Raw genomic sequence first — 24,675 nt, 5'->3', positions numbered from 1 at the left:
GGTTTTGCCAAAATGGAGGTTGTGGGGTAAAATGTGCCAGTGATGTTGGAGCAAGTTGAGCCAAAGGCTCACACACACACACACACACTGATATACTATGAAGGTATATCAATGTCAAAACAACCAGAGAGATGCGCAGCAACGGGTGTGTGCACGCATGAGAATTTTGTTATGCGTGCGTGCGTGCGTTGTTACGTGCAGACTGTATTTCACGCGTAATATGGCGGTAGAATCGTGTCATAATGCGTGCGCACCTATCAACTGAACGTGTCACACGCGCGTGCTTTGACGCCTGTGCAGCAAGCAGCGCCTGACGTGTAATGTAGTTTCCCCATTGACTTATAATGGTCCCCCGTTCACACGCACGTTCACGCGTATGACTGCTGCACGCCGGTAATCACACGACGCGTAGTGACTACGCGTAACATTCATGCGTTTTTATGCGAACGCACGCACGCACGCATTAACGCTCGCATGAAGATAATTGAACATTTTTGTCACACGCTCACATGTAGGCGGAAATGACGTGCGCAAACTATGTCACGCGTAACAAGATGCTGCGTGCGTATGAAGCAGCGTGCGCACGTCTGTCTGTCACTGTTTGACAAATGTTGTCACGCGTTCACACACGCGTGCGGTCGCAGTTTCTGATGTGCGACCGGAAGTTGATCTGCACCGTGCGCAACACACCACGTACGTGAACGCCTCGCGTAGTTGGCCCTTTCATTTTATTGAAGTGTCGTCAACCAGGGGAGGCAGCAGTGAGCCAGACACTGCTGCCAGAATTATAAAAGAAGAATGAGAAGGAGGAGAAGTGTTTTTTTTGTTTTATATATATATATATGTATATATATGTATGTATAAAAAACGCTGCTGCTCGAGTCCTCAGTGGGACCAGGACGGTGGATCATTGATAAAAGTGCGTGCTTCCCCCGCCCCTCCCAACAAAAGTCCTGGGAGTGTGTTGCAGCTGTTCAGGTGCACAAACCTAACGCACCTCTCCAGCGGTCCCAGCAGTTCTCAATGAACTGATCACCTGCGGGGGGCGTGGTTAACTTACAAATGTTTGTCAATGATTTTGTGTCTCATGTGAGAAACAAAGTAAAAGAAACAGCAACAGAACTCTTTCTCTGTCTTCATGGAACAAATGAATCATGTCATGTAAAAGCCTGTATGTCTGTATCTCGTATTGGATCGATGGCTCCATCTACTGGATGAACATGGAACACAGAACAACTACGCGAGGCGTTCACGTACGCGGTGTGTTGCGCACGGTGCAGATCAACTTCCGGTCGCACATCAGAAACTGCGACCGCACGCGTGTGTGAACGCGTGACAACATTTGTCAAACAGTGACAGACAGACGTGCGCACGCTGCTTCGTACGCACGCAGCTTCGTACGCACGCAGCTTCTTGTTACGCGTGAAATACAGTCTGCACGTAACAACGCACGCACGCACGCATAACAAAATTCTCATGCGTGCACACACCCGTTGCTGCGCATCTCTCTGGTTGTTTTGACATTGATATACCTTCATACGCATAACAAGAAGCTGCGTGCGTACGAAGCAGCGTGCGCACGTCTGTCTGTCACTGTTTGACAAATGTTGTCACGCGTTCACACACGCGTGCGGTCGCAGTTTCTGATGTGCGACCGGAAGTTGATCTGCACCGTGCGCAACACAACGCGTACTTGGACGCCTCGCGTAGTTGTTCTGTGTTCCATGTTCATCCAGTAGATGGCGCAATCGATCCAATACGAGATACAGACATACAGGCTTTTACATGACATGATTCATTTGTTCCATGAAGACAGAGAAAGAGTTCTGTTGCTGTTTCTTTACTTTGTTTCTCACATAAGACACAAAATCAATGACAAACATTTGTAAGTTAACCACGCCCCCCGCAGGTGATCAGTTCATTGAGAACTGCTGGGACCGCTGGAGAGGTGCGTTAGGTTTGTGCACCTGAACAGCTGCAACACACTCCCAGGACTTTTGTTGGGAGGGGCGGGGGAAGCACGCACTTTTATCAATGATCCACCGTCCTGGTCCCACTGAGGACTCGAGCAGCAGCGTTTTTTATACATACATATATATATATATATATATATATATAAAACAAAAAAAACACTTCTCCTCCTTCTCATTCTTCTTTTGAGATGCTGGCAGCAGTGTCTGGCTCACTGCTGCCTCCCCTGGTTGACGACACTTCAATAAAATGAAAAGGCCGACTACGCGAGGCGTTCACGTACGCGGTGTGTTGCGCACGGTGCAGATCAACTTCCGGTCGCACATCAGAAACTGCGACCGCACGCGTGTGTGAACGCGTGACAACATTTGTCAAACAGTGACAGACAGACGTGCGCACGCTGCTTCATACGCACGCAGCATCTTGTTACGCGTGACATAGTTTGCGCACGTCATTTCCGCCTACATGTGAGCGTGTGACAAAAATGTTCAATTATCTTCATGCGTGCGTGCGTGCGTGCGTTCGCATAAAAACGCATGAATGTTACGCGTAGTCACTACGCGTAGTGTGATTACCGGCGTGCAGCAGTCATACGCGTGAACGTGCGTGTGAACGGGGGACCATTATAAGTCAATGAGGAAACTACATTACACGTCAGGCGCTGCTCGCTGCACAGGCGTCAAAGCACGCGCGTGTGACACGTTCAGTTGATAGGTGCGCACGCATTATGACACGATTCTACCGCCATAGTTACGCGTGACATAGTTTGCGCACGTCATTTCCGCCTACATGTGAGCGTGTGACAAAAATGTTCAATTATCTTCATGCGAGCGTTAATGCGTGCGTTCGCATAAAAACGCATGAATGTTACACGTAGTCACTACGCGTCATGTGATTACCGGCGTGCAGCAGTCATACGCGTGAACGTGCGTGTGAACGGGGGACCATTATAAGTCAATGAGGAAACTACATTACACGTCAGGCGCTGCTTGCTGCACAGGCGTCAAAGCACGCGCGTGTGACACGTTCAGTTGATAGGTGCGCACGCATTATGACACGATTCTACCGCCATACACACACACACACACACACACACACACACACACACACACACCTGGACTTAGACCAGTCTAAATCAAATTTCATCTCAAAATTGTTTGATTTTGTGTCATTTAAATATCAGTATTAAACAGTGGCCGTTTACCTCTAGAGTGCCCAATTTACCCCGACCCGCACTCATTGACCCCACTTTGGGGCAAGAGTCATAGCGATGTTAACTAGCGGCAACAGCAGAAATGAATCCATTATGCGTTTAAATAAAACAAAAAATATGAAATGTGGAAAACTGCATCACTTTTTATGAATAGGCTTTTCATGTATATAATTATGTATATATACAGTAACTGGTAATGTACGAGATAATACAATGCCAAGTTAACACTGTAAGTAAACACTGGTCAGCCACTGGTATGGGTATGAAAGTAAAAGGTAGGATATACACTTTTTAATAAGTTTATTAATTAAAATTTGAATCAAATTGATTAGATTATGTTGTGTGATGATGAACAGATAAATGAACAATGAACCACAAGTCTGACTCTGAAGGAGAACAAAGAGAGAAAGTGCTAGGAAGAAAAGAACAGAAGTAGGAAAGGAAAAGACAAGAGAAGATTGAAAAGAAAGAGGAGAGACTGGAAGAAACAACAAGGAAGAGAAAGATAGAGGAGACTGGGGAGAGGGAGAAAGATATAGAGGTTATGACAGAAATAACATAAACAGGAAGTTGGTGTCAACGGCAGAGGAAACCACACATCTGCACTTAGTAACCACCTTCATCTCTCACTCTCTCCTCCTCTTCCTCCTCTCTGTCTTTCTGTGTTCTCCAAAATCTGCAACATTTTCCATTCCCCTCCTTCAGAAACAACAAATCAGGTCAAACACAACTTAGAAAAAAGTCTCCTGAAAATAAAAAGTTCACAATATTAATCCAAAATGACAAACTGTCAGCAAAAGAAATTCACTACTATTCATTTATTCATGTTACAATGTCAGTGAATCAGATGTCACTTAATCATTGTTTTTCATGAATTTTTAAATTGAAGAATGTTCCAACATTTTGGAAACTAGTCAGTTTTATTATTGTATGTCCAGTACAGAGATGAGTTCTGAATGCGTTTAGCTCTGCTAAGCACAAAGACTAGAAGAAGGAGGAAGCTGCTAGCCTAGCTAAAAGGGAAAAATACATCTTCCAACAACTCCAAAGCTGTCTGATTCAAATTGTTGGCACTTGTTAGCAAATAAGCTAACTAGACGGCCATATATCAAATAGTCACCTGGATGGAGCTCAAAACTGGCAACAGCCTTCAGGATTTTTTGAGATGTTGCATGTTGTTATTTAAGAAGCTCCATTGCTAAAGACTTAAACCAGAATGTAAGAGTGCAGTATACCATGACAAATAAAATGTGCTTCCCTAAAAAATATTTCAGGTTCCATTAGAATATCTCAACATTACTTTAGTCAGAATGATACTATAAGTTGTTTTGGTGTCATTTTCAAGTTTTGTTTATAAAAGGGATGCAAAATTGAGCTTAAATATGATAATGTACATTGATGCTTATTAATACTGACTATTGGTCCTCAGAATATTTTAGTATCTGATACAACAAATGCAGGTATAACAAGAAATGAATTATCACTTTCATGTGGTCTTGAGTTTCTTAGTAAATAATTCCTCAACAAACCAGGGTGATATTCCTTCACAAAGATACAATCCTGAAATAGTCACATATGAAAATACAAAATATTCAGCCCACATATAGATGATGGTGATAATGATGATGATGATGATGGTGATGGTGATAATGATGATGATGATGGAGATGGAAGAAGAGGTGTGTCAGAAGTTGTAGTCACTGTTCCTGTTGGATGAAGGCTCTCTGCTGTCACTGACTGCCAGTCGCTCCAGAGCTGATTTGACAACACACAGGAAGAGCGTCCAGATTTAAACCAATAGAATGTCTGCTGGAGGAGCATTGAGCCAACTGCGTGGTTGGTTTAACATTCTACATGTGTATAGTATGTGTGTGTGTGTGTGTTACCAGGGTAGGAGTGTCTCTTCTCTCCATCATTGTTTTTAACTGCAGTTTTCCCTCGATGGTAAGACACTGAGACAGAGACATAAACAGATGGGAGACAAACATTAAAAGGATAAATCTGGTGTCATTGTTTCTATTGTTCTTAATGTATGCCATGGATGTATTATGGATCTGTATTCTGAACCCAAAGATGGCCCACTTGAGTCCATTGAGAATTGCTGGCCTGACAGGGTTCAAAATCGATTATGCAGCCCACTGACTATGCGCAGTTGAGTTGCCCTTGCTGGCCCTGCCTGTGAGTTTCCAGGCAAAAATCCAGCTCTAATTAATCATCAATGGTTCAGACTCAATGTGTGTGTCTCCAATTGCCCTCAGCTTCAGGCCCAATAATTCCTTCAAGGCGTAAATAAACTAGTTTCTTATTGAAAAACCACCATGCTGGTCGACTGTGAAGGCGGGTTATTACGACCTGAAATTACATTTCTTTTTAGGCAGAGACATCTCTCCATTGTAGTAATTATTACAGCAGCACAGGTTAAAGTCAGGCGAGTAGTTTAAAGAGCAACAAAGTCTGCATGAGGAGGTCAGGGAGGGATGGTCAGGTTAAAAAAGAAAAGCATCCCTGAGTACAGCCTCTTGTAGAATAGCGAATCGTCAAATGATGTATAAGGTATTTAATCTATAGCTTAAAGATTGGAGAAAATGTTTCCTTCCATTTAAGCAGTATAAGTCATTTAGCTAATAGAGATGCAAAAGCTATCATATTTTTTGCCTGGCAACTAAGATGTGTACCTTGTGGAGCTACTCAAAATATTGCAGTAGTAGCAGAGGGCTCTTATGGATACTTCCAAGACATCTGAAAAGGTTTTAAACTTTGATTGCCAGAAACCATTGAGTTTTGGGCAAAACCAAAACATATGTGAAAGGGGGGCTGGTGCTTGCCTACATCGATCACACATAGGACCGACATTAGGCGTGAATTTAGCTAGCTTTACTTTAGACCAGTTAAGACGATGAAAAACCTTGAACTGGACGACTGTATGTCGTAAGCAAATTGAAGACGAATGTATCCAATCTAAAGCTTTCTTCCAAACGTAATCAAGGAACTGTGTCCCCAAATCTTCCTCCCACTGATTCCTTAACAAGGTCAAGGGTTCCAAATGAGATTAATAAGGAATAAACTATCCCAATACTCCATATAAGATGGATTGGGTTTCAAAATGGGTTAGGGTTAGTTAAATAGGTGGAGGATGCTGATATAAAACTACAGAGTTGCAAAAAGAAAAAAAAATAGATCTCTTATTGTGGTCACCCCTCTTCTGACCCAAACATCAGAAGCTCCATCTATAATTGATGGTGTAAATAGGTTCTTTCTCACTATAGGAGCATAAATTGAAAAGTCGTTGAGTGAAAAGAATCGGAGTATACATGGATATAGGTTCAGACAAGGAGTTTTGAGCAAAGCAGAGCTCATAAGGAAGTGGGGCCATAGGATACGTTTTCCAATTGTAACCATTTGGGGGCAGTGTCATGGGATGGAAACTCCTTCCAATATAACATAATCCTTTTGTTAGCAGCCCTGTTATAAAATTGAAAGTTTTGCTTTTACGTATGCAAGGTTTTTTCTTGTTCCAACTGAATCCAGATATCAGTTTGTCCATTGACAAAACAAATTATTTTGTTAAAAAGTTAGCAATACATTGAAATATGTATAAAAATTTGGACAGCACATTCATTTTGATTGTATTGATTCTTCCTCCTAATGATAAGCTCCAATGTTCCAAATCTTGTTGTCGAAGAAGCAGTGGTGGGAAATTAGCTTTAAAGTCATGTGTGACCCAGATTCCTAACTGCTTAAATTTGTGTGTACTTACTTTAAGGGGGAATTAATTAATGCAATCAACTTCACTTCAGCAGTATTCACCAGCATGATCTCACTCATTTGTAAATTAACTTTATATCATGGCATTTTGCCGAAGTCTTCTAGTAGACTTAATGTTTTTGGTTGGCTAGTTAAGGGGTCTGATAAATATAAAAGCATGTCATCAGCATAAAGGGATACTTCATCCTCTGAATCAATTCTCTGTATTCCTTTAATACTGGCTTCACCACGTAGCGCTATCGCTAACTGTTCAACTGCGATGGCAAATATATCAATTGTGGGAGCATCTAATTTTACAAAGAATGAATCAAACATACCCAAGAGATTCCGTGGTATACAACTTTGAGTACAATTTGCGGAAACACTGATTAAGCTCTGAATGTTCTATGTCCCTGGTGCCCGATTCATCAGTTATCTCAGCTATAGTTCGATCTGTGTTTTTTTGATGGAGCTGATGAGCAAGAATTTTTCCAGTCTTTTAACCAAAGTCATATGTCATACTCTGTGTTTTATTAATGAGGTTTTCAGTATGTCTGGTTCATAAGAGGTTAAACTCACTTTGAAGAGCTGGTCATTGTTTAAATAAATCGTTCGATGGGCAAGAGCAAGTCTTGCATCTAGATTTAGAATATCATTTGTTAATTGTTAGAGTCTTGTGTTTTGTTTCTGAGTTGTGCACTGTACGATATAATTTGTCCCCGGAGGTACGCCATCATTGATTCCCACACTACTGAGGGAGATGTTCCTGGAATCTGGGTCTGTTCAAGAATGGAAGTTATTTCAGTTGAGATAAAATAAAATAAAAACCGCTATCAGAGAGCAATAATGAACTGAGATACCAAGGACGATAGTTGGTGTGAGAAGTTGGTATATGTAGGGTCATCAATAAAGGGGCATGGTCTGAGATGACTTTTGCCTGATATTCACACTTACTCATTAATAGAAGAAACTTCTTATCCAAAAAGAAAGAATCTATGCCTGAGTATGTCCCGTGAACAGGTGAGAAAAAAGAATAGCTTTTAGATGTAGGATCCTGAAAGTGCCACGCATCATATATCCCATTTGTGTTAGAAATTAATGGATTGCAAGAGCTGCTTTGGATGTGGCCATGGTTTTGGGCAAGCTAATGTCTAGGGTAGGTGATTAGGACAATTCATATCCCCTCTGAGAATAAGAACTTGTGAAAAATGAGTTGTCATCCCAGTGTGGCGCATAAACATTAGCCAGGATGACTGGTGTATTGTATAGTCTGCCAACTACAATTAACCTAACCAAACAGCAAGCATACGACAAATGTCCAGTGCGCCTGTTGTTGGTATAAATCTAACTTTAGAAATCAACCTATTCAGTCATTTAGATATGAGGATGTGTTGTAATTTTTTTTAAAACTGACATTTTCAAAAAAAGCTCATCATTGTAGTTAAAAAACAAACATCACTGAAGCAGCAGGGAATTGTGCATTTGTTGGGGACTATTTCAGCAGATGATTGTGAGATTAAACTCAAGATAAATTAAACTGTGTGATCTCATTGTAATAAAGGTACATGTCACCTGGTGCAACAATGTCATCAACATCAACAGTCAACAGTACAGCAGCTCTCTGTAGTGTAAAGTGTGTGTGTGTGTGTGTGTGTGTGTGTGTGTGTGTGTGTGTGTGTGTGTGTGTGTGTGTAACTCACCACTGTGACTCTGTGTAGGTCCGATCCAGCGATTCTGCCTCCTGTCTGATACTGAAAACCAACAACATAGCAATCAAACCACTGAACATGTATACACTCAGGAGTCAGAGACTATCAGCCTGATTGACTCCCACTGTGATAGTTGTACTCTAGAGGGCTTTGTTTTTGTGCACCTCTTTAATACCTATGGATGGTATCTTGGCCATTTTTTGAAGTAAGGCTCAGTTCACTCAGTTTATAGGAAGAAATATTTTCTACCTCCCCTCAGTGATATTAATATTTCACAGTATTTTTTCTGTGTGTTCAGAGTAGACGTAGAAAGAGATACAGGTTATGGTTAGGGTCCTCAGATGGACCTCTCATCTATCTGGGCTGGACAATACAGAGCTATCTTTGTGACCACACCTGCAAGGGTACATGCTAAAATACTTCTCAGAGTCCCTTACTCTGGGTGATGGGTTTATAGCACACAACATTTTCTGTTTTTTTATTTTATTTTATTTTATTGTGAGTGGTGCTCGGTTTAGAAAAAGACCCAATCAGAAATTAGCAACATTTGAATCAGAATGTAAAGACAGTTGCAGAGCTCTTGGGTCACTGTCTGTCACATCTTGTCAAACCACACCAGCAGAGTCCTGATGAAGCACAGGAGCTGAGGCTGAGATTACATTTTATTGCCATTTTCACAGGTACATTGGAATTCTTGCTCGTGTCTCTCAGAGTCAGTTTATAACAAAGTAATACATGTTTTTCTGTCTTAAATAGGTGCTTATGTAATCTACTTTATTTAGTTCCCCCTGGTGAGCAGTCACACAGTGTATAAGTCCAGGGCTTTTATTGTCAAGGGTAATGTTCTGCCTTTGACTATGTGGGAAGCAAAAAATTGCAGAAGGCTTTCGAACAAAAACATTTTCTGGACTTTTTCAGAGCAAAACCTCTCTTCCCATCCCCATGCTCCAGGTGAAAGTTTGGATGAGTATGCAGCAGAAATTAATAAAAACACTAACCGGCAATTTAATAAAATAGCTTACACGTACCGAGTCAGAGCTTTAAGCAAGAAAACATTTGTAATTGTAGTTCTTTACGTGTGGCAAAGAGCGTGTACTGTCTAATAATGTAGAACATGATGTTCTACAGATCTGACTAACTATTGGATCTTCTTCTCAGCTCTTTGTCCAGTGTATCACTGATTATTCTATTCTATTCTATTCTGTTCTATTCTGTACTGTTCTATTGTGTTAGTGGGACAGAATCCTTCGGATTTAAGACATCAGTCTTTCTTAGACATAATCTGCAATCTGACAATTCTTAATCTGAAATTATCTGAGTTCTGAGGTCAGTAAATACTGATGTTGAAAACGTGTGTGCATATGCACATACAGTACGTACAATGTGTGTGTGCATGTGCTCGCGCACACATAGCAGCTGCACTGTTGAGTGTTGTAAACTGCAGCTAGCTATTCAAAAGACAGAATCTACACACAACAAGTCATCAGAACAGACATCAGATGCTTTAAGTGATCATTCTATTCTATCTTATTCTATTCTATTCCTTCTATTGTGTCAGTGGGACAGAATCCTTTGGATTTAAGACAACAGTATTTTTTATAATCTGCAATCTGACGAGCCTTAATCTTGAAATATCAGCTTTCAGGTCAGTAAATACTGATGATGAAAACGTGCATGTATGCACATATGTGTGTGTGTGTGTGTGTGTGTGTGTGTGTGTGTGTGTGTGTGTGTGTACTCACATCTCTTCTGCAGGGCTTTGACGGTGGGTTTGGTAAAGCGGATCAGTAACAGGACCAGTAGCACCAAGCAGAGCAGAGCTGACACCACTTTGTAGGCCTGCAGCTGCCCCTGTACATCTGGGAGTTCTGGACACGCACACACACACACACACACACACACACACACACACACACCCTTGTGGCTGTTATTCTGGTAATTTTGACTTTCTTTCATTCTAAACCAGCCCTGTAGACACATTCCTTGTTTTCTATCCACTCTGCCTGGCTTTAGCCACAGCTCTGAGACGAGGACAGCTGATTTCATTTAAACATGATGGTTCGTGGACTGTTTAAATGATGAGGGCACTCTACATCGTGAAAATGCTGGATCTGTTTGAATTAGTATTTGATATTTACAGAACAGCCATGTTTTTCCAGATTTGAAATTAGAAATAGACACAACTGACAGCTATGCAAGAATTCATCTGTTCAATTGGACCGACAACAAGTAGATAAGCTGTTCTCTGTGTCGATTCAGAATGACACCATGTTGTCACCATCTCGTCTGTCATGATTACAAGATCTTCTTTCACAGATACTGAGGCATAATTATGTGAACCCTACATTTTTGGTCTCTGAATGAATGCAGTGTGCTTCAGGAAGTCCACTCCACCTCTGAAAATTTCAGAAAGTTGGCCATACTCTAGTCCTGTTTACTCAGTCTTGTATCAGATGCTTCCTGATTTCTATCAGAATTCTACCAATTTTAAACTTCTTCAGTTCTTTCTTCTCTGTTTGTGTTAAGACAATATTGAACACAGAATTCATTTGAGAAGTTTGTTTTCTTTAGATAAAAAAGTAGTTTAATAGAAAAAAATCTTCAAGTTTAGATATTGAAATAATATAATTTGGTTATCTAAAATGTCAAAACAATAGGGGTGGGTCCAGACGTGGGGACCTTGAAATCTGAATGGGAAGAACAATCTTTTTTTTTTTCTGTTTGTCGTGTGTCTTTGCTATGTGTGATTATTATTACTATTATTATTATTATTATTATTATTATATTTAACCAGGTTAGTCCCCCTGAGATCACAGTTCTTTTTTTACAAGGTAGATGTGGCCAATAATGGCAGCAACACAGAGATACGATCGCAAATTAACAGAAAAAACACACCCAAATAATCAGATAAAACATTTACACACAGAGAACCTGGATTGCACCATAGTTTTAAAGCTGTTCAGAGGTTTAATATTCTGAAGTTTAAGTTAAGTCTGTAGCTTGTTCCATGCGGTGGGTGCTGAAACAATGTATTAATATAAGGAACTGTAAGACACTGTAATGGTAAATGAGTGCTATTCTGACGTGTGTGTGTGTGTGTGTGTGTGTGTGTGTGTGTGTGTGTGTGTGTGTGGTCATTTTCATGCCGAGTCAGTGCCCCCCCATAAAAAACACTGAGACGGTCCTGTGGTTACAAGCTGCATTACGTTCTCACTGACATCCACAGACAAACAGAAGCACACAGACAGTAGACCAACCTGTGCAGTGGACCCTAAGTGTTGTACAGCGTGCCCAATTCACTGCTCCACTCTCTGTGAAGTAAGAGCCGTTCGTGTTCTTGCTTGTCTCCCAGCTCGGTGTGCCTTCACAACCTTTCTTGTTCTGACACACATCTCTCAAAAGACTCCGGCTCTTTGTGTCATTGTGACACACAGGTGAGGAGGAGCTGGGATGGGAGAGGGTTAGGTAAATGTTTCCCTCACATTCCCTTATCCATGTGATTGTGAGGAGGCCCAGGGCAGGTGAAGAGCTGCTAGGGCTCAAGGTGGGGGTATCAGTGGCTGGTGTAGCAGTACTGGGGCAGTGGCAGACCACACTGGTGCTGTTGGGCTGAGTGGGGCGGGGAGTACTGTTGGTGGTGGGCCCATGTGTTGCTTGGGCTGACTCTAGGAGACAGACAGACAGACAGGCAGACAGAGGTCAACAATGCTCACAGCACTGAAGCTTTACAAACAATAATGAGTCATTTTGGACTTTGGACCCCGTGTTTCACCATTCAGACACCATACAAGCAAGACTAGCTTCTTGGCGGAGGATGCCGGGAATGTATGATTACCAACTTCTGCCAACTGGCTGCAGAATCTGCACATTACTCATGTGTTCAAGCAGATTAACAAGGTGTTACAATTGCCCAGGCACTCAGAGTCACTTGAGTTCAACACAGAGAATTGGCGCATGACTAAGCAGCTCCATAGTATGGCAGTCTGTAACTGATCGCCTCAGGGAAAAGACATGGTAGAATGACGAATGTTGTGTCCTAATGCTAGCATGCAGTGAGACGTGGTCCAAGTACTGATCCTTGCAGTACCCTGTATGTGATCCCTGGAGGGGAGGCACCGAGTCCATGAAAACAAACAAACAAAAAAAAAAAAAATGTAACAGATAGTATGAAAACTGCGCCGGCATTATTGATATCTTATTGGTATGATTATTCCACACATACAAACATTTTAATTGAATGATAAGTATAATTAATAGGAAAGAAACAGTATTAATAATACTTATTTCATACCACAACTGCTTAACAATAAATATAATAACATGACAAAATAGAAGAAGAAAACACATTCAGTTGAATTGCGTCAAACCAAATAATGATGTCACATAAAGTCTTCTCATAGAGAACCAGAGCAACATCGATCCATTTTAAATACCTAATCGTGGTTTAACTGTACTATGTTTTGCTCGTATGATCATTTTTGTAATTAAAAAACGCAAAGCATGAGACAAAAACAAAAACACATTTTCTCATTACATATATTGTAAATGCAAAGATACTTAGTTTTCACCAGGAACTTTTGTCTTACAGTCACAGCTCTGTCGGATTTTCAAATGTCACCGTTTGATGCTCTGAACACCACAAACCTGTTTCGATTCAGCGCCGCTGTGTTGGGGTGGCGGCACAAGATTCAGCTTCGTGGAATTTAAAGACTCTGCAAACAGAACTGAAACAGTCTGTGTCGCCTGATACTACTGACAAATGTGAAATTATGTTTTTTTTTTCAATAAGGGTCAACCAAAGTTTTAAAAGTTCTTTTAGAAAACACAAAGGTTTGTTGTTTTTGTTGTTTGTGTTTTTGTCTCAATGAAGTCAGCGAGCTGTTTCTTTGTCTTTGTGTCTCTATTATATATTTAATATACTCTGAGAGTGGTCATTAATCAGACTGCACCCTGTCTATCATTTGAAGAGGGAACTTACAGCAGCACAGTACTGATCACGTCGATCCTTCTTAAAGGATAACGTGAAGCTCTCAGCAGCAGATGAGACTGCACACAGCACAACATTCAACAAGCTCACCTCATTTAGTATGGAGTGTAAAGCACAAAAACTACATTACTGTACTTCCTTTGAGATTGTATACATTCACTGTGCTTTCTGCACTTTTTTGGAAAAAATAAATATATTATGAGAAGTCAGAAAATGTATACGCAATATGAAATGCTCTACAAACCAAATAGGCATTAATCTTTTGAGTAACTTTGCTAGTGTCAAGTGAAAAACCTGTTATTGTGATAAGTAAAGTCTGTCTCAGGTTTCACTCTGTTATGGATTATGATGTGATTGAAAGGCATGCCTCTGCCTTACTCTGAAGCCCTTCTGTTTTCTGCTCTAATGTTTAGTATTTGTGATAGCACTCATCATTGCGCCTTGTATGGATAACTTGGACGGTCTTCTCTGTCCGAGAGATGTGATAGACATATGTATTTCTTTATCTACAAGTCGTAAGAGTTTGTACCTGGGAATATCTGCTTTTATTTTCTATACTCCGACTACATGGAACTCTTTACAAAGCAAACTAAAAATGTATACTTTGTTACCACTTCGTGAATTTTATTTCATTCTGTTTTTACCTGATTGAAAGAAGAACTCTTTCTGCCTAAACAAACTAAATAAACAAACTCTCTTTGTTTTCATGACTAAATAAAGTGAATAAACAAATTGACCTTAAAGGACAACACAATTTATACTGTTTTACTTTGTTTATATGTGGCGGACCCTGCCACCTCTCTTCAAACAGTGTTCTGGGAACTTATTTTACTCTGAGAACAGCTTGTTTATTCACTCATGGAAAAATATACAAATTCATGAGTTTGTATTATTATCTCAATATTATTGTTAATATTAAAATTCTTAATTTGAATTTCTTCTCCAAAATTACATAGTGTCCCTTTAATTGAACAGTGTTTTGTATCTTGTATCTTTTATGAAATAAACTTGTTTTAAATAATTGTTTTCTTTTATTTCATGTCCTTAAGTCATTCTAAACTCTTACTTGACATTATTCTAAATAAGGGCCAGCCCCCTTTTAATTAAAATTAAGTAAATATATATATATATATATACGTATATACAGTATATATATATATATATATATAAAATGGCCTTTTACTAAGTTGAGCCACCAGAAAATACAAGTGACAAGTAAAACAGACTTAGTTTGAAACCCAAACTAGCTTGATATAAACAATTCAACAATTCAATTTTATATTTACAACACAACAATAGAAAGAATTAATCACTAACAGGAACTTCACAGGAAGCGTGTAACCAGTGGGGGTAGAATTACTACGATATTTTACTTCAGTAAACTATCCATTAAGCAGATTTATCTTCTAGCTTGAAATTGTAAATTGTAAAAGTACATTAGTAATATCAGGTACCAAAAATAAAAGTACTCATCATGCAGCAGAAGATTATGAAACAATAAAAATTTGTCAGCTGTCGGAGATCCTACCGTACTGTTTACACCAAGTCACTTCAGATTATAACCATAATATTATATGCATCATATTTTATAAATTCATCATGTTTTGTGTAAAATCTGTATTTCAAAAAATGTAGTGCACTGTTTTTTACTTGTGGATTGGACGTATAATGAACATACATATAACGAAAAAATAGTAAGGTAATGTAAAAAGACCTTAAAATTGTACTTAAGTACAGAACATGAGCAAATGTGATGCTACTGCCAGACTTCAGATCCAGCCTTGTCTTCACAGGAGCCCCGACTTCGACTATGACTTCTCATATAATAATGTGTGGATATCTGCAGGGTTAGTGAGTAAAAAATATATTAATTTAAATATGAATTTTATTAAAAGACTGTTATTTTTCAGAGGATAATATATAATTATCATTCCTTTGTCATACACATGTAATTAATTTTTTTATTTCTACTTCTTGTGTTCTAGTTTTATATCCATTTTCCTCAGACGGACAAAGAAAAGGGCCACTGTGGAAAAAGCCTGAATTCTGGCTTTAATCTTAGAATTCTGTAGGCCTGGATAAATGTCAAATTTCTGAGAAGCCTCAGAATATTGACTTTATTTTTTCTTAGAAAAAAGTAAAAACTCAAATTTTTCACATTGACCCTTAATCTTCTTCTGTATAAATATGTGTTGTCACTATCATATTGTTCTTATGGAAAATGAAGCTGTCAATTAAATGAAAATATCAAATAAATAAAACAAAAAAGAGGAGATGTGAGTGAAGTGACAATGATTTGATCCCTCACCAGCTTCCCACCTAAAAACACTGACAGTTGTTTTAGGAGCGTGTGACCGAGCTGGAGACCAGGTTCTCTGACCCTCATAGACCCTCTTTAATAAGACACCATTGTTTTCAATACTTTTAATTTAGCAATCTAGCTTATTCTCTCTTATTTCAGGGAATAGCGATTTCTTAAAACAAATCTCGTTATACAAGAAAAAATCTGACTGCGCTGGCAGATTATCCACGATTAATAATGACAATAACTGTAACAAAATGTGTATATATTATTAAATTGTATATAAATGTGTATATACTATTATAGTATTTGGTCATGGTGGGTTAAGTCTTGTCACGCAGTAATCGGTATATCTCTTATTGGTTCAAGAGCCAGTGTTTGGTTTCAGTTTACAGTTGTGCTGTAAGATTGAAAAATGTAATCATCAAAGTTTTTTTTTCATAATATTGAAAATAATAATAATATTGACTTTGTAAAGAATTGTCGACTTACTTTATCTACTAATTACTATCTTATCATTACTGTTACGGTTCGACCAAGTATTGAACCATCTCTGTTTTTTTGTGTGTTACAACAATCGTAAAGCTGTCCCAATATAATGCTTTCAGTGCCCGACTTGTAGCAGCTGTTAAGAGGCCCTTACCGGCTGTTAAAACAGAAAACAGCTGTGCATTACAAAATCACAACTGCATTGCTTGGGTCTTTTTTATTATAGTTAACGGTGAGATGATGAAATATGATTTAAGAGGGCTTGTTTGAGTATAGTGACAGAACCATGAGTTTGAAGTGTCACCCAGCCTGCACAGAGGTTTATGACATTATGGACAGGATTTTACATCTTTAGGAAGTTATAATGGTCGCAATCATTGTGTCCTCTGAGTCAGTCATACTAAGTCATGATAATCTACTGTTGTTACAAAGTCATCTAGCTGAAAGGCTGGCTGACGTGTATTTGATGCAGTGCCTCATGCATCATGCAGTGCCTTGAAGGATGACACTGTATTACGCAGTGGTGTATCTGAGATTGTACTGGTGTTGTTCCTAGGACATCATAATTAGTTTTGCTCCATGACCATCCTTTATACTTACAAAACAGCAAAGAGTAGGACTGTTACTATATGTTATTATACTGTTGAGCCTGGTTTCTTTTTAAGAGACCCTTTCACAATGTTAATCACGTGTTAGAAAGGATAAATTCTCCCATGTGCGTAATTTTCCAGTCTTTTTCACAAACCTGTGACGTTACAAAATAATAATTGGTCAGTAGCAATGACGATCCTGGAGCAACATATCAGATCCTTCATCTCACTGCAGCAAAAGTAGAGCCAGGGGCAACTTTCTCAAGGGCCTGCTTTGTTTTGTTTAGCTTGAGCCATCTGCATTGTGGCCCTCACTGTGCCAACACAGTGTTCTCATTGAAATCAGTGATTCACCTGCAGTTTTTCATGCAAGGCTTATTGCAGTCCGAAGGCTTTACTAAAAGGTATGAAAATATAATGCTTAATCTAGAAAGCCTGGAAGCTGGGTTTTTTTTGGGTTTTTTTTAAGTTTTATTTTCTTACTACGTGTAAACGAGTAATTCATGCTCTCAGGATTGTTTATGTTTTACTGGGTGTCACAGCAGAGAATCTGACTGTCCAAATAGGCAAAGCACAGGTGTCATTAGCATACACTGTGACACTTGAGCTGGTCAGTCATGTCAGTGTGACACCATACACAACGGGGCACTGGTACAAGAATACCCCAATGGAACATGTTATCAGTCCCACCTGGTGACTGATGATATGTATGTTGTAGGTTTATTGATTATCGGCCTGACCGATTATCAGATCGAATATTCAGCATTTTTCTGATTATTGGAATCAGTGTTTTTCATACATTCATTTAAAATGTGCTACTTTGACGCTATCTGTAAAGTAATTAGTAACTAAAGTTATCAAATAAATGTAGTGGAGTTAAAAGTACAATATTTGGAGTGGAAGTATAAAGTAGCAGAAAATGGAAATATTCAAGTAGAGTACAAATACCTCAAAATTCTACTAAGTCAAGTCAGTTTTATTTATATAGCCCTAAATCATATTTGCATTGCCTCATGGTTTCCTTGTTGAACCAGATCAAGAGGCCTCTGACAATCTAAGGGAAGAACATACTCAACACCAGAGAGACAAGCTGACCTCATGAAGTGCATGATGTAGTTTGAAATGATAAAGTGAGGACTGGAAGTGATACTGCTGTGCCATTATTAGCATGTATGCTAGGTTGACTTATGATCGAATATGGCGAAGTTAACTCATGAAACAGCTCTTTGTATATTTTTTACAGTGAACAGCAGATTTCAGCTCCCTAACTTGTTGCTGAATCTACTGTGTTTCTGGAATCGAGTGTTATGTGAATCAAACCCATCTTATAGATGTAGGCCAACTCTGCAGGTGATTTTACAACCAAACAGGAAATTGGTGTGTTGAACCGAGGGCCACATATGTCTAACATTTTACAACATGTTGTACTCAACATATAGGCCAACTTTAGCTAGCAGCACTCAGGCTAACTTCAGACTAGTGTTGGCACCCAGAACTGGCCATTCGTCAAGAATTTGGCATAACATGGCGACCCGGCAAAACGGATTAAAGCTGCTGCCGTGTTGACACAACTTGACTATTTAGGAAAGAGCTCAGTTCAAAATGTAAACTTCTTCTTGTGACTCAACAGTCTGTTGTTCTGCATTTGTTGTGTAATTTTCTGTACATTTTTACATACACTGTGGTGACGTCTTTGTCTTAGTTTTAGCCTGATGCTGCTAGTTGTCACACTTTAATATTGTAGACTTTTCAGTTCAGACCTGGGAATGTCCCAGTATCTCAGTGGCCTAATGATGCCATCATAGCAAACCACTTTATTTGGCTGTCTCTCCTGTTCATTAATATTCTGCAGTACATGACCCAAAGACAATGTGCACTTACCAGCAGCCATGAGTAAAAGAGTTGAGATGGTCACAACAGTCCTGAGATCCATCACAGTAACAATGAAGGACAGGAGGAGGAAGCAGACAGACAGACAGACTGACAGAAAGGAGGAGAACAGACGACACAAATCAGATCAAGACGCCAACAACAGAAAAACTGATGAGAAAGGAAACAGTGCAGAGGTGTAAAACTACTCAACCTCTCTCTCTCTCTCTCTCTCTCTCTCTCTCTCTCTCTCTCTCTCTTTCTCTCTCTCTCTCTCTCCATACAGTGAATCACTTCATCCCCGGCCTGCTGCTGCTGCTGCTGCTGCTTGTGCAAAAGTGCAGATTTCCTCCCTTCAAAGCAAGCTGGGTGAAGAGAGGCAGAGAGGGGTGGGGAAAATAACAAATGATGATAAGAATGGTGGAAGGAGGAAGAGGTAGGAGGAAGAGGTTAAGGGAAGGGTTACATGACTCTAGACGAAATTCACTTTTTTCAACATGTTTGTTAGTCACAAGCCTTGGCTAAGTGACTGAATGCAGGAGTACGTCGATGGGACAGGAAAGGCCGCGGGAGGAAAAGCAACACGCGTGTTGGACTCAAGACCTGTTTAAGGGAGTTTACAGATCAAACAATCGTACTGAGTCATAAATGTAGCACTGCACGTTTTACTACACCAAACTCTTCATTAAATACATTTTCTCTTACTCTCTTACTACATTAGTAGTAGATAAGTTAGTTAACTTTTTTTCCAGTATAAAAAAGTCCAAAAATGATGGTATTGTGATTGATCTGACACAAAAATTACTGAAGAGACTTCAACAAAACTGTGATGGGGGACAGGTCTCAGCTCAGAATAGAGCCCCTTAACTTTTGGTGTGGATCCAGATGGAGAGACAGGCACCCTGGCAGAGGTATGCACTTTACGCCACATGCAATAATTGGTTGATAGCTTGGTTGTATATTGCCAACTCGAAGGGAACTAAATGGTCATGGTTATTGTATATAATATAGACTGGGATTCAAAAGATAATTTTCCGAGGTCCAGACTAATACTACTACTAGTTTAAAAAAAAAGAAAGAAAAAAGCTTTTACATTTGCAATTAGCGCCTACATGTTATATTTTAAGATTCTTTTACATTTGCTGTTAAATTCATCTTTATTATATTTATCTACTCGTTAAGCTTGTTTTGGATCTAGGCGCCAAAGAATTTCTCTACATTGTGCAGTGTAGGATTTAGTAAAGTTAGTTACACAGATCCATGTAAAGATTTAGCATTTGCTGACATTAATAACATGCATCTGAAGATAGGATGACCGATGTGCTTCTGCTTACCAAAGTTAAAGGTTATACAATCCAAACCTCCTTCATTTCAATACAGTCAATTAATGTTTTTAAACATGTTTTTCATAAACATACCAATACTAATTTCCTTAAACACACAGTAGTATATAGAGCAGTGAAAACATGCAACACAGTAATCAGTGTTTCAAAAGCAAATTAGAAATCACCTTGCAAAATCACATTTTTAGGTTACTATGCATAACATATGTCTAAGGCTTGACATTTGTGGTAAAATCTAATGTACGTTCAAATTTGTGTGGAATGTGATGTTTACTGTAAGTTTGAAATGCATGTTTTTCTATATGGATGTATAGTTTTTAGTATAGTTTTTTTTTTTGATGTAAGTATGGACCCCAGGAAGAGCAGCTGTGCTTTAGGACACAGCTAATGGGGATCCCAACAAATAAAGAAATAAAGAAAGTAAACCCCCTGAGTCTAATAATGATTCTAATTCTGGTCCTGGGTTTGTTGAAACAAGTGTATTTTATTACTTGTGAATTCAACTTTGAAAGAAAGCCTGTCATTTCTTCTTTCAGATGTTACATACTTTATAATTGAGTAATGACATTATTCCACACTGTCAAAATCAAAGAAAAAAAATTCAAATGAAAAAATGTTCTTCAGTGTGAAGATCATTGATTTGTATCAGTGAAGATCTGCAAGAACAATGATTAACATAGTATCTGATATGTGATATGTGTCAGACTGTGTGGAAGACGATTTTTACAACCCTGTATGTTCCAGCGCTTCATTCATATGACAAGACATTCTTCAGATGGAAATATTCGACATGAAACATTTCCCCCAAATTGACAGGTTGTGCTGACAGTGTTGTGTGGGTTTGAACAACAATTGTTTGTAATGAGTGAGTAATGGCTGAAGCATCGGCAGGCTGCTGAGGGGCACAGTAGATGAGCTTGTTTTGTTTTACATATTACATATGCAGCACCACAGGTAGTGTATTCAAAGGGTTGATTATATTTGTCATGAATGAAGCTCATTTTAAATCGTGTCATATTTTAAAAAATATGTTTTCAATAGTTGTGCTGTTTTTGTTATTCATTTCCAGATCAATGTAATTTGAATGAGTTATTACCATTTGCAGAATTAATAGATCACTGTTGTATACTTCAATATTTTCTTACTATCTTTAATAATATATGTAGATAAAAATCACTTCAAGTCAATCACACAAGTGCACCTTCTATATGTCATATAACATAATACAGTGTTTTACTTATATTTCCAAACAAAACCTGAATGTGCACATAAGTTTGTCTCACTTACAAAAAATATCACTGAGAAGAAAAACAACAACAGAGAAATCAACATTTTACAATATCAAATTAGAGACAATGAAGGAAAAATGCATTATTTTTAGTGAAGTGTACAACACTGTAACAACATCTGACAAAACTGTGGTCACTCGAATCGAGGGTCTAAGGTCAGAGGATGTCTGTTGCTGTAAGGATTGTAGAGCCCACTGAGGCAGTGTGATGGTGATTTTGGGCCATATGAATGAAAACTGATTGGATTTGGATTTTTGGAAAGCTGAAGAATTTAAACTTATATTATATATATTTGTTGTTATTAATTTGTCCTTTTATTTAGTTATTGTGTGTTTTGTATATTCCACATATGTACTGTATTTGTTTTTTTGTTCTTACCCTCTAAAAAAACCCATTAATATGATAAAGCTAATTTTTGTATTTTTTTCATATATATACAGTAGGGTCAAAACGTCTGAGATGCTAGTCACTAGTGAAATGATCTTTTTCATTACAAATGATACTATCAGATTAACAGTTTGAGTGAAAGGTTGAATCTTTGAAAAACGTCCATGAATGTCAGAATATCTCAGTATTTAGTTTGTCCACCTTTTGCTTTAATGACAGCATGCACTTGAGCTGCATGGACTCCACAAGTTAATATTAAACCTGCTGACTCGTGTTCTCCCAGTATGATCTGACAGTGTTCCACAAAGCTTCTTGTGATGTCACAAAATGCTTTCTCAGTCTTCAAGTGCCCCCATAAATGTTGAATGGGGTTGAGGTCAGGTGACTGTGGAGGACAGTCCATGACAGTCAGGACCTCTTGGTCTTCTTTGGTCTTTAGGTACATTGATGTCTTGTATTGGTTGAGGGCTTCAGTGGAATTTGTGTGAGAATAATCAATGTACGGCTACATGGGTACATGTATGCGGTATGAACAGTATTTAATATACAATGTATAGTAACATTAATGTTAGTTAGATACAGCTAGGCTGATGCTCTTGAAATAAAGGTTTTCAATCTTCAAACTTTTATATAAAAAGCTTCCTGAGGTGCTCACATGCACGGAGGCAGGAGCACTGCAGTCCATGACAAAAGCTTCATCACACATTTCACACTTCTCCTGCTCTTACTCACTTCTGTAACGGTGATGTCCACATTATTAATTTTGTGGAGCAAAGGCCCATTACGACAACTGTGACTGGTCTGTTTTTTCTAATGTGCTGTAGTTAATAAAGAAAAATCAGTGGGTGGATGATATGACCAGTCAAGAAAAATACTTGACTTAATTAATTCAATCATATCTAGTCAAATCTGATCGCAGGGGCTGCTGAACCTACAGAAACCTCTCCAGCTGGGTGACGTCTGTTAGTGAGTTATTTTCATTTCAGCCACTTCGGGTGCACCTGAAACGAATGAAAAGTCCTATTGTAGTCTAGATTTCTGATGCAATGTTTCCAGAATGTACTACTCAGTGTGTTCTAGCTTGTTTATGTAGGAAGAGTGAATGAGGGAGATTTTTCTGCTCTGAATCTTAAACACATCATCTCCTGCTTCTGTTACAAGGGAAATATCTTCTGCTCCTGACTCATCACACAGCACTCCACTCCATCACCTCCGTCACTCTCGTTTTCTCTCATCATCCACCTCTTCTTTACGGAGCCGTAAAGACGACAAAAGCCCCGCAGACTTTCACCTCCTCCCCCTCCTCCCCAATGCTCTGCTCAGTCTTTCTCACGAGGTGGAAGCTACCGCTGGTGACAGTCACCCAGGTCCCTCTCTTCTCAGGAGTTTTAAAGCATTAGAATGGCAAATGATGGATGTGCAGAAACAATTAGGCTAAAATGTTAACAGGCAAATATTTTGCTGATCATGTATAGCTGGGTCAAAATACAATATCTAACAGCCAAGATGACCTCACATTAAAACATTACACAACACTTTGAGATGTTGACTGCTTTTTCTTGCCTAGACCTTGGGAAGGATGAGGCAACAAAACCATTTGGTGGGGTTTAGGAAAACATTTGTTGTTTGGGTTAAAATCACTACGTTAATTCTGTAACTTCCATTACAGAATTAACGTACCTACATACGTACCTACCCAGACTCACTAGTGACTTCTGGTTTCACACTGAACATTAAACGGTCTCCTGAAAGAAAGTCCTGTGCTTGTTTAACCCGACCATCCATCCCCGTCCTCCTCCTTAAGCGGACTTTGCATTCATTATACTACTTTACCTGACCCACTGTAATAATTACTGCAGCCCCAAAATGTTGCCGTCTAACAATGTACATAAGGGTCGTAATAAGCTGCTTTCATTTTGGACGTATCTGTGATAAGGACAGGCTGATTCTGTGGTGAGGGGAGTATGTGTAACTTATTAAGGGGTCACATGAACATAATGTAGGGAGCCACTGCCTCAGTAGAATATAAATGTTCTCGAGGTGACTGATTACAGTAACACCTGATCTGCTGTCTGTGATTTTCAATTCTCACCTATAAAACCATTTTTTGTGGAATTCTTTACCAAACCAGCAAAAATAATTAATGTGTTAGTAATCAGTAAGCTACTCTGTTTGCATTCAATTATGTATCCCTAAAAAATCCTTTACAAACCTTCCAGGGAAGCGCAGTATTTTGCTTTTCACACAGTTGTCGGGTGGTGGGAATTATTAGCGAAAGACACATCAAAGACTGATTGACGGTGTGAAGCAGGATGGCACCTCATTTTTATTTTATTTTGCAGCCTGTTTTTATGTGTGTGTTGCTGCAATTATTTGACAATGTGCAGGGATGTATTCAGATTTGGAATAGACATAACTTTTAACCAGTCACAGAAAAAACGTTTATTTCTATTTTCTTGCTAAATCAAATGGATCTACAAAGACTGGAAAATAAAGAAGAGAAAATAGTTGAGCTTGTTGTTAAAATCCCTGATTATATCTTTACAGATTCAGTGAGCGCTCACTACCACAGAGGAGTGTTCAGACCACCACAGAAGGTGTGAAAAATGTTGTCCTGATGTCACTGATGGTGTCACCTGGGCCCCCCTTGTAGTAAGGCAGTAGCAAGCTGATTGGCAGTAGCAGAGTATAGTGGACGGACTGAGGTGTATGGTTTGACCTTTCCTCAGTGTAGGATGGGCATTAGCCATTCACAGCATGGTAGGCGAGAACCAATAGATGA

The 24,675-nt window shown here is 39.0% G+C and overlaps 1 protein-coding gene across 1 annotated transcript; it reads right to left on the bottom strand.

Moving 5' to 3' along the window:
• Positions 1 to 3,544: 3,544 nt before the first annotated feature.
• On the bottom strand, positions 3,545 to 19,022 carry cd5 (CD5 molecule). The gene is made up of 6 exons (XM_084379828.1): positions 18,887 to 19,022; positions 11,895 to 12,302; positions 10,380 to 10,505; positions 8,629 to 8,679; positions 5,071 to 5,136; positions 3,545 to 4,939 (listed from the first exon to the last, which is right to left on the bottom strand). The coding sequence occupies exons 1-6, from the start codon at positions 18,936 to 18,938 to the stop codon at positions 4,869 to 4,871; spliced, it is 774 nt and encodes a 257-aa protein (XP_084235954.1). The 5' UTR covers positions 18,939 to 19,022; the 3' UTR covers positions 3,545 to 4,868.
• Positions 19,023 to 24,675: the final 5,653 nt, after the last annotated feature.

The sequence above is a fragment of the Pagrus pagrus genome (genome assembly GCF_965226575.1).
Source record: "Pagrus pagrus genome assembly, chromosome: 2".
NCBI lineage: Eukaryota > Metazoa > Chordata > Actinopteri > Spariformes > Sparidae > Pagrus > Pagrus pagrus.
This window is presented reverse-complemented; position numbering and strand designations above follow the sequence as displayed.

What these genes read in the sequence shown, in the direction of transcription:
- cd5 (XM_084379828.1), bottom strand. Translation starts at nt 18,938, where the DNA reads ATGGATCTCAGGACTGTTGTGACCATCTCAACTCTTTTACTCATGGCT. An exon ending in ACCTACACAGAGTCACAGTG is followed by an intron (nt 5,137 to 8,628) that starts GTGAGTTACACA and finishes TCTCTGTCTCAG; the next exon opens with TGTCTTACCATCGAGGGAAA. An exon ending in GAAGAGACACTCCTACCCTG is followed by an intron (nt 4,940 to 5,070) that starts GTAACACACACA and finishes TTGTCAAATCAG; the next exon opens with CTCTGGAGCGACTGGCAGTC.